This window comes from Aythya fuligula, chromosome 5, assembly GCF_009819795.1.
Source record: "Aythya fuligula isolate bAytFul2 chromosome 5, bAytFul2.pri, whole genome shotgun sequence".
NCBI lineage: Eukaryota > Metazoa > Chordata > Aves > Anseriformes > Anatidae > Aythya > Aythya fuligula.
In genome coordinates, this window is record NC_045563.1 from 59,077,055 (window position 1) to 59,091,754 (window position 14,700).

Sequence of the window (14,700 nt, forward strand, 5' to 3'; positions counted from 1 at the left end):
AACTTTGGGGCATCCAGGCAAGTCGCTCGGCGTCCTTGCAGCTCGGAGCTTGGCCTCGATGCTCCTGAGGTCTCTTCCAGCCCTGTGGTTCTGTGATTAAGCGGGAGCGGCGCTGCCCTCTCGCTGCGGGTGGCTGCCGGGGGTCCTGCCGTGCGGGTGCGCCAGCAGCCCAGCCGTGCCCGGGCGCCCCGGGGCTGCTCCCCGGCTCCTTTCAGGCGCTGCCGTTCGCGATGTGCCCCTGCTGGGAGGCAGGCGAGGGCCGGGGGGGTGCAGCCGGGACCATCCCCGGCCCCGTCCCCCTCCCTCTGCCCGGCTGCGGCCGCAGCATCCCCGCGGGCGGGCACCACCCCGCCGCCAGCCCCGCGCCGGGATCTGGGCAGCATCAGGCTGTGATCCCCTCCTCCCCTCCCTCCCCGCCTCCCTTCCCTTCCCCTCCCCTCCCCTCCCCTCCCTTCTCTCTCCTCCGGCTCTGCCCTCCCCTCCTTCCCCTCCCTCTCTCCCCGCAGCCGCCCAGCCCGGTCCCTGCGCGCCCGCAGCCTCCTGCCGGGGGCCGGCGCTGCCCGAGCCGTGCCGAGCCGGGGGCAGAAGTTGCGCGGAGCCCCCAGGATGGGAGCCCGGCTGCAGCCCCTGGCCCTGCGGCTGCTGGCGCTGACGGTCCCCTTGGTGGCGAAGGGCTTCTCGGACGAAACCCTGGAGAAAGCCGCGAAATCCGAGGGATACTGCAGCCGGATCCTGCGAGCCCAAGGCACCCGGAGGGAAGGGTACAATGAATTTAGCCTCAGGGTGGAGGGCGATCCCGAATTTTACAAGCCTGGGAACAGTTACCGGGGTAAGTTGGCCGTCCTTTCCTTCCCACAGCAGCGGCGCGGTCAGGACAAGTGTCCCCAAAACTACAGCGGGGCTCTCCGTGCCCCTCACCTCCCTGTCCCTGCGGGAGCGCGTGTGGCTGTGTGGGTGAAGGCAGGGTAAGGTGCTCCCACGCACTGCTTTATCGGGGATGCTTTCCTGACAAGTGAGAGCGAGTTGGATTTCACGGTGTCACTTTACTCCTAAGCACGAACTCAGCATTAAGAGGATTTTCCTTCCTTTTATGAATTCTCTCTGCCGGCTCGGCTCAGCGTTACAAGTTGACGTGATACAAAACGCGCTCGCTCTTTCCCTCTTTCACCGACTTCTGTAGGATTTCTTCCTCCCCCTTTAAACCTAGCGCAGCGAGTAGCAGCCTCAGCATCCAGCAGCAAGGAGAGGAAACTCGGAGCTGGTCGGTCTTGCCCTGAAATATGAATGTTAATATAATGAGTTAGCATATGGGCAAACAGTGATGCAGCATGCTGCCAACTTCCCACATCTTGCACTTCTGTTTACCTCCCCCCCTTCTTTTTTTTTTTTTTCCTGGGGTAAAGAACAGATGGTTCAAACAGGAAAGAGGCAGAGGAGATGGTGCTAATGACCACTGTAAATAAGAGATGGAGGCATTCATTCTCTGCTGAACGCTTCACATACAATCCTTGAAATTAACTTCCAAAGCACTCTTCAGCATCTTTTTCTAATTAATAGATAAAGGCAGTTTTTGGTCACTTTTCCTGCCTCACTACACAGTCCCTTTGGAAGCAAACCTTCATGGAATACACTGTCACCTTTGTATTTTAAAAGTACTTTGAAAATAAATTGGACTTTTATTTTTATTTTATGTACTTTACCCTATCTCTTTTATAGGCAAAATGAATGGGTTCTTGGGGAAATCATCACTTTGGAAAACCAATTTTGAGTGTTTCTTCTAAGTATTTCTCCTGACCTTCCTTGGAGTCAGTGTAAAGAGCAACGTTTTCCCATTGCACGAACATGGGAGTCTTAGGGCAGATGGGGAGAAAAAAAAAGTCTACACATCATGTTCTCTTAAAGAATGGAAGAAAATCTCTGCTGCATTGATTAACCTGTTTTGAGTACCAGGCTGTAGCTTTGTGGGATTTGTGATAAAGTTTTTTCTCGATAACTGACATTTGAGTGTGGTGTGAGGAAATGTGCATTGCCCATCAGTCGGTTAACCGGTACAGTTAGCCTAACCCTAACCTAGGCATTAGGATTAGTACCAGGAGTCTGAAAGACACCATGTTGCACGTCTACCAAGCAGGATAAAGAGAAGTAAATGTCAAATTCCTCAACAGTGACAAATACGTGAATGTTCTGCAGAAGTTTGGGAGTTTACTTCTGTGAAAGTATTACCGGATATTTAGAGGCACCTGCCAAAGAAGCTTCTATTACATGGAAATGTAGGGGCAAAGAAAGCCCCCAGTGGATTAGAGTTAATTTTGTGGACATGCTAGATCTTGATGTTAGGAGCTCAATCAATAATCACATTAGCATATTGTAGTGTCTTAGAAATGAGAAAATTACAGCTAATGATAAAAATTGAAAATGTAGACCAAAACACGTGGTTTTGATATTAAGCTTATGTGCCACCTGAATACTTTATCTGAACGGTCCTTTAAGGATGCTTTATGGAAGGTTGGAAGAACATAAGTAAATGTTAGCCTAATATATCCATTATCTGTGACAATAGCAGCACCATGGAATGTTTTTAAGAGCTCATTTTTGAAGGAAACTCTGTGTTACAACTGGAACTATGCTACTGTTTTATACAAAGGTTAGAAAATCTAACTAACAATTAAAAACGTGGGATTATAGCACATCTGTAGGGGTTTTAGCTGTAAATTGCTAGATGGCCTACGCTGCAGAGGATTTGCACAACCTCAGTTGAGTTGGAGCCAAAGCCGCCTGTTTCCATGGCCCCTGTCTCGTTTAATTCAATCTGGATCCTTGGCACGTTTCCTAGTGGGCTCCTGGAATAAACGAGTATTTATGCAAGGTGGATAACGCGGGGACTCACTCTACATACAAATCCCATCCGCCACTACCCCAGTGGTGTGGAGGCGTCCAGCGATGTCTGTTACTCCAGATCGCTGCCCGACGTGCCTTCTGCCTCAGGCCTTGGAGCTGTGGTGATGGGAAGAGCTGCAGCGCTCCAGTGGTTGCAGTCATCCTCATTTCCTCCCTCAGGTGTAATGCAGGAGCAATGGCTCTGGGTCTTGTGGCTCCCCCATGGGGCACAGACGTTTCTGACATCTTATTTCGGGCTCTTGGTGCCGTGGCCTTTCTCTGCCTGGTCCTTCAGCCTGCAGTGTCGCCTCCTTCCCTGGGGAGCAGACAGAAATGCGTGTGGGAAGCTGGTCTCCCACTGGTACCAGGCTTGTTTGTGGGCACACCACCCTGGGGCACGGTCCCCTCTCCCTGCTGCTCAAGTTGGGCCCGAGGTAGCCCAATACACATGGTTTTTCCCCTTCCTCCCAGGGGAAGGCACAGACAGCCCTGAAGTTTAATTCAGTGGTACCGGGTAATTGTCCTTGAAACTAATCAGTCTTAGCTCTATCGATCTGTAGATTGTTAATTTTGCATGAGCTTTCCAGGAAAAACGAGTTAAGTTTCAACCTCTTAAAAATATACACGGAATAGCATCCATTTGACGTGCTGACGCGCAGCGCCTGGTTCCTGCCGTGATACCCAGGAACAGGTGCACTGCTGAGGAGGGTGAGGATGCGACTTGTGCAGTCCCTCGCTGCACTGCTTGGGTAGCACCGTCCTTCCCTGTGCCCCTGTTTGCAGCAGTCTGCACTCCCACCTCCACCAAGGCCAAGCTGGGCTGGTGCTGCACGCTGCGCTCCCTTTGTGTCCTCTTTGGGACTTCACTTCCAAGGAGCGCTGAATTTTCTGAATTTCTTTCTCCTGCCCGATGTGCGAGCGCTCGTCTGTGATGTACAAGCGAGCCCTTCTTCTGTAACGATCTCAGCACTTCTCCCATATCACCAGTTGCAGAGAGAAGCAGATAGAGGAGCGGAGCTGTTGGTGCTTGCACAGAGCAGATGCAGGGCGTGCAGCAGCGTGGGACGGAGTCAGGCAGCCTTCGCCCTGCAGCAAAGGAGCTGCTGCTTTCATCCCCCCTTCAGCTGGGGACCCCGGGGCAGCAGGAGGGCTGGGAGGTGTGTGGGAGAGCCGCTTTGCAAGGTGCTTAGGGGGTTTCTGAAGGGGCTGCTGTGTCCGGGATGAGCTCTCAGCCCCTCTTTGCAACGCCACCAGCAGTGCTGAGCCCAGGGAGGGGAACTCCCAGCCCTCAGCAGGAGCCCAGTGGGAACTCCGGGCGTGCAACAGCTGAAAGTCAGGTTTGGGAATTCTCCTCTATTTTTAATTTTTTTTTCCCCCCCTGAGAGCTTTTGTAGCACTTCAGATGTCCTCGGTTTCTTGGTAGGGGTTTTGGAAACTGGGTTGATCCATAAATGTGAGGAGGAGGATGAAAACAGTTGAGTCAATTCACAGCTGGAATCCCTGTTTCCTTGTGTAAGCATTGAAGTATTTCTGGTGTAACTTTTTGCTCATGGTGATTCAGACTTTTGAATTACATATAATATATGGAAAAAGTTGTTGCATGTGAAATGCTTTTATGGCAATTAGTTTCCAAGAACCAGTGTTCAAAAGAGTGCAATGGGTTCGTCCCCACTGAGTTCAGCAGTGCTGTTCCCAATTACTATAACCGAAGGGCTGGCCATGAATTTTCATTTAGATTGGGCTGCAAATGTTTGCAAAATTGGACTAGCAATAGTAATTGTTGGGCAGATAATGAATTAATAAATTAGAGCAACGCTTAGAAACATAGAAACATTAGTTGCTCTTGTGCAGCCACTTGGTTCCCATACATAAAACGTGAAAGTTTCTTCCTCCCTAGAAATGATGAGATTCAAGTTCACGCTAAGGTTCTGTGGAACAAGTAGAAAATCATGGGAGTTTAGGGGCTTGCTCATATGCCCATAAGTGCTTTATATTTGTTATATTATTGTTTATATTTTTTATTAAAAAAAAAAAAACAAAAAAAAACTCACTTTGGTGTAAATGTGGCACTTGCAGTTTTTAACCTTTTGTGTATTTGTCCAGTCTGCTATTTTCAAACACCATTGGTTTTAGCCCCAAATATTGCTGCATAAAGCTTAGAAGCCTTCAAACACCTTATTATATTTTTTTCTGTTACAGAATTTCTAGATCAAAAAGGGCTCCGCGTATTCCAAATGAACTCTGAACACGTTCTGAAAGGAGTATCTTTTCAGGGCTGTCTGTCGTCGTTAGTAACGTGGTGCAGCTCCTCGCCTGCTGTTTGTGTGAGAGGCAGTCCCTCGGGAATACCCAGCTAGGAAGCAGCGATTGCAATTGGCAGTTGCTGTTTGCTCATGAAAACTCTGGGTGGTCTTCAGTTCCTATTGTGCCAGGCAGGGTTTGAGAGCGTGACAATAGTGCGCTACAAGCAGCGCTGGCTGCATCGTGGCTGAAGTAAAAGCTACTCACGAGGATTTCTAGTATTTCTAGTCTGGTTTTCTGACCATTTTCCTTTAATCCAAACAGATTTCTTCCATAAAATTTGTCTCTGTTTCAGACTGAGATTCCTATAAGGCATTGAAAAAGGCTGAGTAATGTATAAATACCCCCAAAAGTTTTGCCTCAAAGCTCTGTCCTGTTTCATCTTGCTTTATAACATTCAGAAGAGCTGTAGCTGACATGAAGCTCAGGTGATGCTTAGGTGCTGGCAGCGGCAAATAGTAAGATCAAACAAAGGTGTTTTGCACCACCAGAACATGAGGGATGCAGTCCCGATGCTGAGCATAGTAAAATCAGAACAGGCAGTGTTACACTATTTCTTCTCTGCTAGCAGCTCTAGTCAACAACACCGTCGTGGTCAGGATCGGAGTGTGAAGATAGGTGTTGTGCTGACACGTAGGGTGCTTTGGCAGCACAGCCATACACATCGGTTTTACCCAGGAGTTCAACTTCGTGTCCTGTTCTGCCCTGAGGAAGAAGCAGGATAAAGGACGAAGAAGATGAAGGATAGTTTTAAAGCTAGCACCTCTGGCTAGTTAAGCTGAGGCACGTGGTCTGGTCACGTTGCTTTAGAGTCAAAGAAACTTTCCGTGTACTAATGCCTAGATCCTTGTCTGTGCTCAAAGCAGGACAAAAGCTGAAGCCAAATGTTTCAGAAGATATTTCTTCGCATAAGAACAAAACAATAACAAAAAGGCATCATCAACAACAACAACAACAAACAACACAACCTCCTGTGGAGCTGAACAGATGAGCAATCTCTGTGGGGAAAAAAAGAGGGCATGAAAAAATAGCTGGGAGATTTCACATCAGTACTCTGCCAGTGCTTTTTGGTTTATGTGGAAACTTGGACTGAAGATTTTTGCGTTCTGGCTGGCTCTGCTCCATGTTGTTAGTGCTCTCGCTTTTGTTAATACCAATTTAAAACACACACATTTCACGTTGAACTGAGAAATTATATGCATGTGTCTGCCTTCACAACTAATGGTACGTTTTCTTTGTTTCTTATATTTCAGTGACACTTTCTGCTGCCACTCCTGCGTACTTTCGAGGGTTCACATTGATTGCTCTCAAGGAAGGAAAAGAAGGTGACAAAGAAGAAGACCATGCAGGAACTTTTCAGGTGAGAGATCTTTCCCTGACCTGTACTGCTAGGAGTCTGTCTTACTGTATGCTGGGCTCATAGGGAGCTATTATTTGCACAAGAGAATGCAGAATATGCTTAAGTAAGCACAAATATTGGTGGATGCTGACATGAGAACAGAATAACGTATTTTATATTCTATGCAATCTCTTCAAGAGGTCAAGGCTTTCATACCTTGACTTCAACTCGCCTTCCTACACTTTTCAAGTTAAGCACGTGCATAAAATATTTGAACTAGAGCCTGAAATTGTTATCCAAAGGGAGCATGAAATGTATTTTATTTGTTTTGCTTTTTGTGTTTCTTTGCCTAGGTATTTCTGTTCTTTCAGATGTAGATTACCCTTCTGCGAAGTGTGCTTGCCACAGCTGTAATGATTGTTTTATCAGTCATAAATTAGGTTCTGCTGTTTCATGATGCTTAGTAGTACTTTACTTAACGAACACATTCAGTGGGATGAAATGTTGTTTAGCATTATCAAAGGACTGGAACCCAGAGCGGTGATTCACAAAATACTATTTCTGTCTATTTCAATTCACATTGCATGAAAAAAAATCTGGAAATTGAGAATACACAACGTATTTATGAAAATGGATAGAAATTGTGTAGATTTGTTGTTGCCCAAGATTCTCGGATGAGGTATTGTTTGCTGTTTGTTTCCAAATTTAGCAACGTTGTACATGGTACTGATTATAGTTTACAGGATGGTTAATAATACTGATAGTAATTTCAATAATAATTTATGTGTAAAATATGTTGTTTGCCACTAAGAAGCACCTCTGTGTGTTCAAGAGAAATACTCAAAGGTTTTACTTTGGTGAGCTACAGGGGGACAGAAATCAGCGTAATGCTAGCATCTCTTCCTAAAGGTCTTCTGTGTCTTGTTTATAGCAAATATGCTGTGCAAACTCAATACCTATTTGAGTATTTGTGTTCCTATCTAGTTTGTTTAGAGGCCTCTTTCTAGTTTTCATATGCTTTCTAGGAAAACCTGGAACAAATGATAATGTATTTGATATTGGAATAATTCTACCTTCCTTAAAACTAAATGTTTTCCTAATATTATATAAATCTGTTTAATATGAACAGTTTTTTTTTTTTTTTTTTTTTTTTTTAAAAGTAAACCAGCGTTAAAGCCTCAGCTGATGCTAAGAAGTAGAAATGGTGTGCTTCATCAGTTTTAGAAAGAAACTTGTCACCAATAATTTCTCTGTTTCAGTTGTTAATGTCTCTGTAGCATGGCTAATGGGAAAGACTTGGCCGGAGTTTTTCCTGTATGGCCAGATGTACGTCTAACTCATAATAAAGTGAGAAACTCACTAAGCTTTCCCGAAACACAGAGGAATTTTCAAGTCAGTGGAGAGTGGGAGGCAAATGGAAATTCTAAATATATCAAAACATAAAAAGCCTAATGGATCTCAGTGGAGGAAAGGTTGTTTAATTAGCTTTATTATACGGATTGCAATCTGAAATTGGTATTCTAATTGGCAGAGGAGAGTTTCAAATTTTATTTGCAACTAAATTTGTATGTCTGTGGGGCGGGCAGTACTCACTGTACTGGTCGGACATTAGCGCAATTAACTGAAGCTCATTTAGATAGTGCCTGCCAGTCCTGCCTGCGTTCATGCAGGTTGAAGAATTTTGTTTAAATGTCCAATGAATACTTACAGCGATAAATACTGATGTCTCTTGGATCATGGTTAGGTGCTCGTTACTGGAAGAGGAATAGGCAAGCTTAGTGCAGAAGTTTGCGCTGTTTGCTTTGTGACACGAAGATCCTAACGGTGTCTAAACAGTTTTACAGAATACGACGTGTAGCATCACTCGCATGCCATTTGCAGTTCTGTATTTCCAGTGCTCAGATGGAGAACATGTTACTCAATGAATTAGCTAATGGAACAGAACTTGCTGAAAACCGCTAAATAGTGGCAAAAGTCTGGATGCAAGTTCTGGGCTACTGGAATAAAGCTCTGCCTCCACAAAGAAACATATTTACTGTTCAAATAATAATCACAACAGAGCAAGGAACATAAAACGCACCGCATGAAGCAAAGTGCTTCATTTATAGCAGCAAGAATTTGTAGCGTAGCCAGGATTGAAGGAACCCGAGGCCGACAAACCTAAGACTGTTTTTTCCTTCCCTGCCCTCAGAGAACATAACCCACCGTATTTTCCAGTCTGTGCATGCTACTTTCCAATCACAAAACGTGGCTTGCCCAGACGTTCTTGGGCAAAACCTGTACGGGCACTGTGCTCAGGTGAAGGTGCCGTGGGGCTGTGCCTTTGGGTTTGCACAGAGCCATTGAGCGTTGACCTGATTGTTGTGCCTAATGCTTCAAAACAACGTAGAGGAGCATGTGCTAGAGCAGCAGGGTGGTAAATAAGCACTGCCTTCTCAGCGACTGATACAGCCGTGGTATGGAAAAACGTGGTGTTTGGGGTCATGGCCGTGCTGCAGCGGGTTTTGCTGCGAGCCCCCTTGGACGGGATGAACGTGTAGTGACCGGCTGCTGTGAGTTTGCCCGGCAGGGGCTGTGCTCTGCCTTTTACAACCTCCTCATGGCTCGTTGACTTCTGTCTGACTGCAAGTCAGCAGGTACGGTCAGTCTTCATTAATCATTAAGCTGCAGGGTCTTGATCCTATAAATAGCAAAGCTGTTAAAATTCTTGGTTGAACAGGTATTTTCTCCTGTATTTTTTTTTTTTTTTTGGTTACCTTTGTACTTGTCACAGAGTAGAGACCTTTACAGAAGTGTAGTTTGGACTCCACCATTCTGTTTTTCACTGAGAAAACTGAGATTTTTTAGGTCTGATTTTACCATTTCTTTATTAATGAGGCCAAACTTCTTTTTCTTTGTCCTTGTAGCACACCCAGGGCACAACTTGGGTTTAAAAAAAAAAAAAATCACGTTGTTTCCCACAAACCTACATTAAGTAGCTAAACTAAATATAGCTGGGGAGTTAAATATGCCAAATTCAGTCACAGAAATATGGGAATGTAATAATATGGCTTTTACTTACGCCAGTGATAATTGTAAAGTTGGGGGTGCAGTGTGGCACTCTGAGAGCTTCGACTATTGTGTCCCATTGGTCTCTTTACACAAACCTTCCCAACTGCTGTTGTGCAGAATGCTGATCCGTCTGTTTTGTAATGTTTAGCAACAGTCTGCAAATCGTTTGAAGGCAATTTAAAAGCAAATTATACTCGGGGGCAACAATCAAGAACTGATAGACTATAGAGCAGCGTCTATACAGGCCATTTTAATCAGCGTGATTATGCAATGTAATAGATTTAGTTTAGTAAATAATGTATAATAATAGAAGTTTAGTGCTGAACCTTGTCTGATTCATTTTCATCTCTGAGGAAGAATAAATACTCCAAGGAAAGTCTTGGGGGTTGTGATGTTTTCTGAATCTTTTCTTAAGAAGTATTCAACAGCAACAAAACATTCGAAATCTCTCCAAGTGGTGTGTTTAAACCCTTCAACATCTCGTGTTTTATGGAAATTTCAAGGAAAACTTGAGCGTTGTGCAAATGTGACGTGTTTTTCTGATGTATGGTGATAAACAGACTCAACAGCTCACAATTAGACATTTATCTGTCTTGTTTGAGCATAATCAGCCATTAGGCTCTTGTGTGATGTCCACTGTTTTTGTGATATTTTACTTCTGAATGTAGTAGCGTTCATCACAGTAGTATCCCTGAAACTATCCCTTTGCTCAGCTGATAAGAAAATAAGTGGGTTTCACTTTCTGTGCTCTAGAATGAATGTAAGAACATACCGAGAAGCAATGTAAGAACATACATAGGCACAACAGGAGCAAGAGTGAAGGTTTCATTAAAAACAGGACACACATAAAAGCTGGGGGTGTGTGCTAAAGCAGAAAACATGTAAGGAAAGTTGGAGCAGTAGTAGATAAGTAAGGTAAGTGGTCTTTATCCTAAGTCCTCCTTCTCTAGGTTTACCCTGAACTGCCCCAAACATTTGTCTTTGTTCCTTTGTTTGCTGAACGGTGATCATTTCTTTTGATGCTGTTCAGCTGACTAAAGTGCTTACCAAAGCTTTTAGATTAAAAGGTATTTTTACAAGCTCTCAGAAAAGCAGATCCTCAGTTGCTGTGTTCTAGCATTTTACAGGAATCTTGTGCCTTTTTAAGCAGGCGACACTGCGTTTTGAAAGCAGTGTAAAAAGGCTTCTACCACTGTGACATGATTTACTAGTTCACGAATTTATATTCAAAATGAGTTTATATTTAAAAAACACTGCAATTAATTATGAAGCTTTTTATTGTTAATATTAAGCTACACTTGCCATCTTGATGTTGCACTCAACTGTATATTTTTTTAACCTTATATCCCACGTTGAGCATATCAGGCAATGAGTAAATGGCTTATTCTGAGATGTACGAAATGATGTTGCTTTGCTCAAAACTCTGCTAGCCGTTTCACTTTCCCAGCGTCTTATCGCTGGAACAGTCAACCGTCTTACTGCTCGTAAGCATATGGAAGTAATGATTTTTTACTCTGATTTGATGTGAAACGTTCAATCATCTGGTGGTTTGCAAATCATGTGGGATTAATTTTCAGTTTATACTAAAACCATATCGTTTAAGTTTCGTGGTGAAGGTTCCTCACACCAGTGAATGACAGTGCGTTGTCCCTATCTAATTAAAACTTCAAACTTGAAGAATTGTTCAGGATTTTCATGAAGGAGGGTTCAGACATCGGGATATGTAATCCTGGAGTGACAGGTGAGGTTGGGGGGGAGGGGGGTAAGAAAAGGATGGACACTATTTATTTCCTTATGCCTTTAAGCCCAGTAATTATGTGGCCACCACATGTATAACTAGTTCGTGTTTATCAGAAAGAGAAGGACACAAAGCTGCGTGCATTGGCTTCAAAGAGAGCCAGCTGCTGTAACACCCCCGTACAAAGGGCGGGGGTTGGGGGTGCAGTTGCATCCAAGCCCCTAAATGAAAATTCTCTTTCTGAAGTTTTGATCAGCAGTTCTGCCATCAGCAGGAGATAAATCAATGCGAAACAGCTGTATACAGTCATTAAATGCACAATCCAATGCTATTACAGGAATGTGTTAAAGATGAAAGAGTCAGAATGTGCCAGGTATATGATTTGGAGCCTGAGAAAGGCGAGATGAATTTTGAAAAATTAAATGTTATATTTATGTCTCCTGGTCTTTTCAATTTGCCACAGTATTCCTGATTTTCTGCTAAAATCCAATCTTTCCTTGCAGTTATTGCACAAGAATCATTGTGCACATTATTCTAGACCAAAAAAAAAAAAAAATTAAAAAATGTAAAATAAGCCTTAGCTCCTGTTTTGTGTAGGATGGAATTGGTTGTCCTTGATGGAAACTTTCACACATTTTCTAGAGCTCCCTGACTCTCATATCATGATACTTTTTTTTTTTTTTTTTTAAAGCTTATATTTAATCCTTGACTATCTGTCACAGCAAGTTCCAGTGATTAGAAAATGTGAATGAACCCTTTGAATGCGATTACATATAAAAAGGACTGGTACACTGGAAGAACTGTAACCTGAACCACTTACTGGCAAGGTTTCGGTTAAAAATTGCTGTGTCTTGCTTCAGACAATAAAAGATTATCATATAAAAGAAGAGTGGTGAGCATCAGGCACTTGCAGAACAGCTCTGCGATAGTAATTACATGTACTTATTTACAAATATTTTATTTGTTGATATTTCAAGTTCTGCTTTCAAAAAAACAAACCACAACTACCTGCTCCCCTGGGGTGGGGAGAGGTGAACAAGAAATAAACAAACAAAAAACCAGAAAACATGCCTCTTGAGATACATTAGCTAAAACTGCAGGATTCAAGGCTTATCAGAATCAGGTTGTCTCAAGTGTAACTTTTCCCCTGCCTTGCAGCCTGCCAGTGCGTGCTGTCTACCTCTGCAGTGCCAGCCTGTGTCATGGTAAGGTATTAGAGCTGCCTATTTAAATCTCTAGTGGAAAAGAATATCTACTAGATTATTCTCTGCCTTGGATTAGCAAGACTTTCTGGTCCCAGGAGGCTCCTGAAGAGACTCATTAGATAATTGTTTCCTGGAATTTGGCGTTGGTGCTTAACAAATCAGCTCCTGCCTATGTGGGAAGATGTGAAGGGAGGAAATGACACTGGAAGCACTGTCCTTGTCTGCCTCGGAGACTCCAGACTGCTTGTCACATGCGTGAGCACTGGGAGTCCCCTTCTTAGCCTCTTGGGACCATTTAATGCTTTACAGGAGTCCTCTGTACAGATCTTGCTTCCAGACCCACAGCCAGTTTTGCATTTGCAATTATGCAATTCAGAGCCCAAGTCAATGCGTGCAGATCCCACCAGCTCTCTTCTGTCCATGAGCAGAAGCTGCGTGTTCTTCCCCCCCAGGCAGTGCTGAAGAGGACACATCCATCCCAGGGACTCTAAAGGAAGGTGTTTTAAATACCCCTTTCCTCCAGCCCAGGTAACCTACCGAAGGCATCGTTGCTCCAGTGTCAGATAGATGAGTCACTGTCTGAAGAAAGAAATTTTAGCAAAGACATTTAACCCAGTGGCAATAGCCAGATGCTTTGCAGTTAGCACAGGCTAAACGGGCTATAACTGTGTATCTGGGCTCTGTTTTCATTGAAACTTCAGTTCAGCATCTTTTTCCTTACTCCCACTGTTGCCATCAGGCTTTCCTTCCTAGATTTCCCTTTTTGTCTCATTGTTTGCCAGCTTCGTCTAAGGCTCTCAGCAATTATTTTGATTCTTTGTGGCTCTGCTGAGCTAGATCACCACTGTTATCTCCTTAGCTCTTATTATTTCTCTTTAATGCTCCGTGACTTACCCCTGTTGCAGTTATTTGCTGTTCTGCAGCATCAGAAAACCTTCGGTGTGTCAGTTCCAATCAGCAGGACCTCGGAGCAAGTGTCTGTTCTTTGCACTTCCACTTTGCATCAGGTTACAGAGCTTTTATCAGCTATTCCCTCGTCATCCGGACTTCTTCAGCTATTGCTGCCTGCAATCCTAGTTATGATAAGTTATGGATCTGGACAGTCACGCTACCCGCAGACTGATACAGGGTTTTTAAAAGGAATGGACGTTGTGGGGGAAACGTGCTCATTTTGATGCTTCTCTTCAGATAAGTACTGCCAGCTGCCGGACTACGATGAGTAGAGTGCAGAAGTGCAAAATTATAGAAGTACTTGAAAGCCTTCTCTCATATTATGCTTTCTTTTCCCTTCAAGTGTTTGCAGGGGGGAAGGTAGGAGGGGTGGAGGTGATGGTAGAGGCTGAGGCTCAACTGGGCAGTTTCTCCAGGCTGTATGGACATTTCCCCTCTTTTAAGAAAATCCTGCTTTCGGTCCTCTAGAGTTTCCAGAAAGGAACACGTGCACCAGTAAGAGGTCTCCCAGTTAAATTTAAGTGGTGCTTTGTTTGTGTTCTTTAATTAATGGTCTTGAGTGCCTTCAGAGAGTTTCTGGTGGTTTAGGATTGGAAATAGCTCTTACAAATTTAGGAATCTGTCTGTCTCACTGATTCACGAATGTCTGTTACAGAGAAAATCTTTTAGCTGCACTTCAGACCATATTAGAGATCTTCAGTTCCCTGGGCTCCGTGGTCATGAGGCAAGTCAGCTCTCATCACAACTCACTGCTGAATTCACTGCTACCAGCTGGAACCTGCTGTTTGCTGTGCCATTTGTCTTGAGATCACTTTCTGAATTCAGCAGGCAATTTTGCATTACCACAGTGACCGTGTATTTAGCTTTCATTATTCCCCACTGCATGTGTGCCCTTCTTAGACCTAGATTGCGGTCTGCCCTGACACTCAGCCTCCTTTGCAACTGTTCCCTCTCTGCGGATGGTAGGAACCTCTGGGTGTTTGCTAAGGGATACTGTTTCAGCTTCCATTGCTGTCCTGAATAGCTGTAATTGATTATTCTCTCTGCTGTGATAGCTCTTTCTCATGACCTAACAACCCAGGATCATTACTCATCTGATCAGTGTATTTACTCTACGTCAGAGCGGTGTGTGTAGACTATGGCCTGAATTCCTCTCCGTGTACCGCAGGACATAAAAGCCAGGTAATGATGAACAATATTGCTGTTCTGTCTTACAGTGACAGTGATGCAAGATTTCT

General features: G+C 44.2%; 1 protein-coding gene across 1 annotated transcript in view; it reads left to right on the forward strand.

The window, feature by feature from the left end:
- Positions 1-535: 535 nt before the first annotated feature.
- Positions 536-14,700, forward strand: part of SPON1 (spondin 1) — a 179,325-nt gene continuing 165,160 nt past the window's right edge. The window contains exons 1-2 of the mRNA XM_032187876.1: positions 536-829; positions 6,432-6,538. Coding sequence (XP_032043767.1) covers positions 607-829; positions 6,432-6,538 — 330 coding nt within the window. The 5' untranslated portion in view covers positions 536-606. The remainder of the gene's footprint in view (positions 830-6,431; positions 6,539-14,700) is intronic.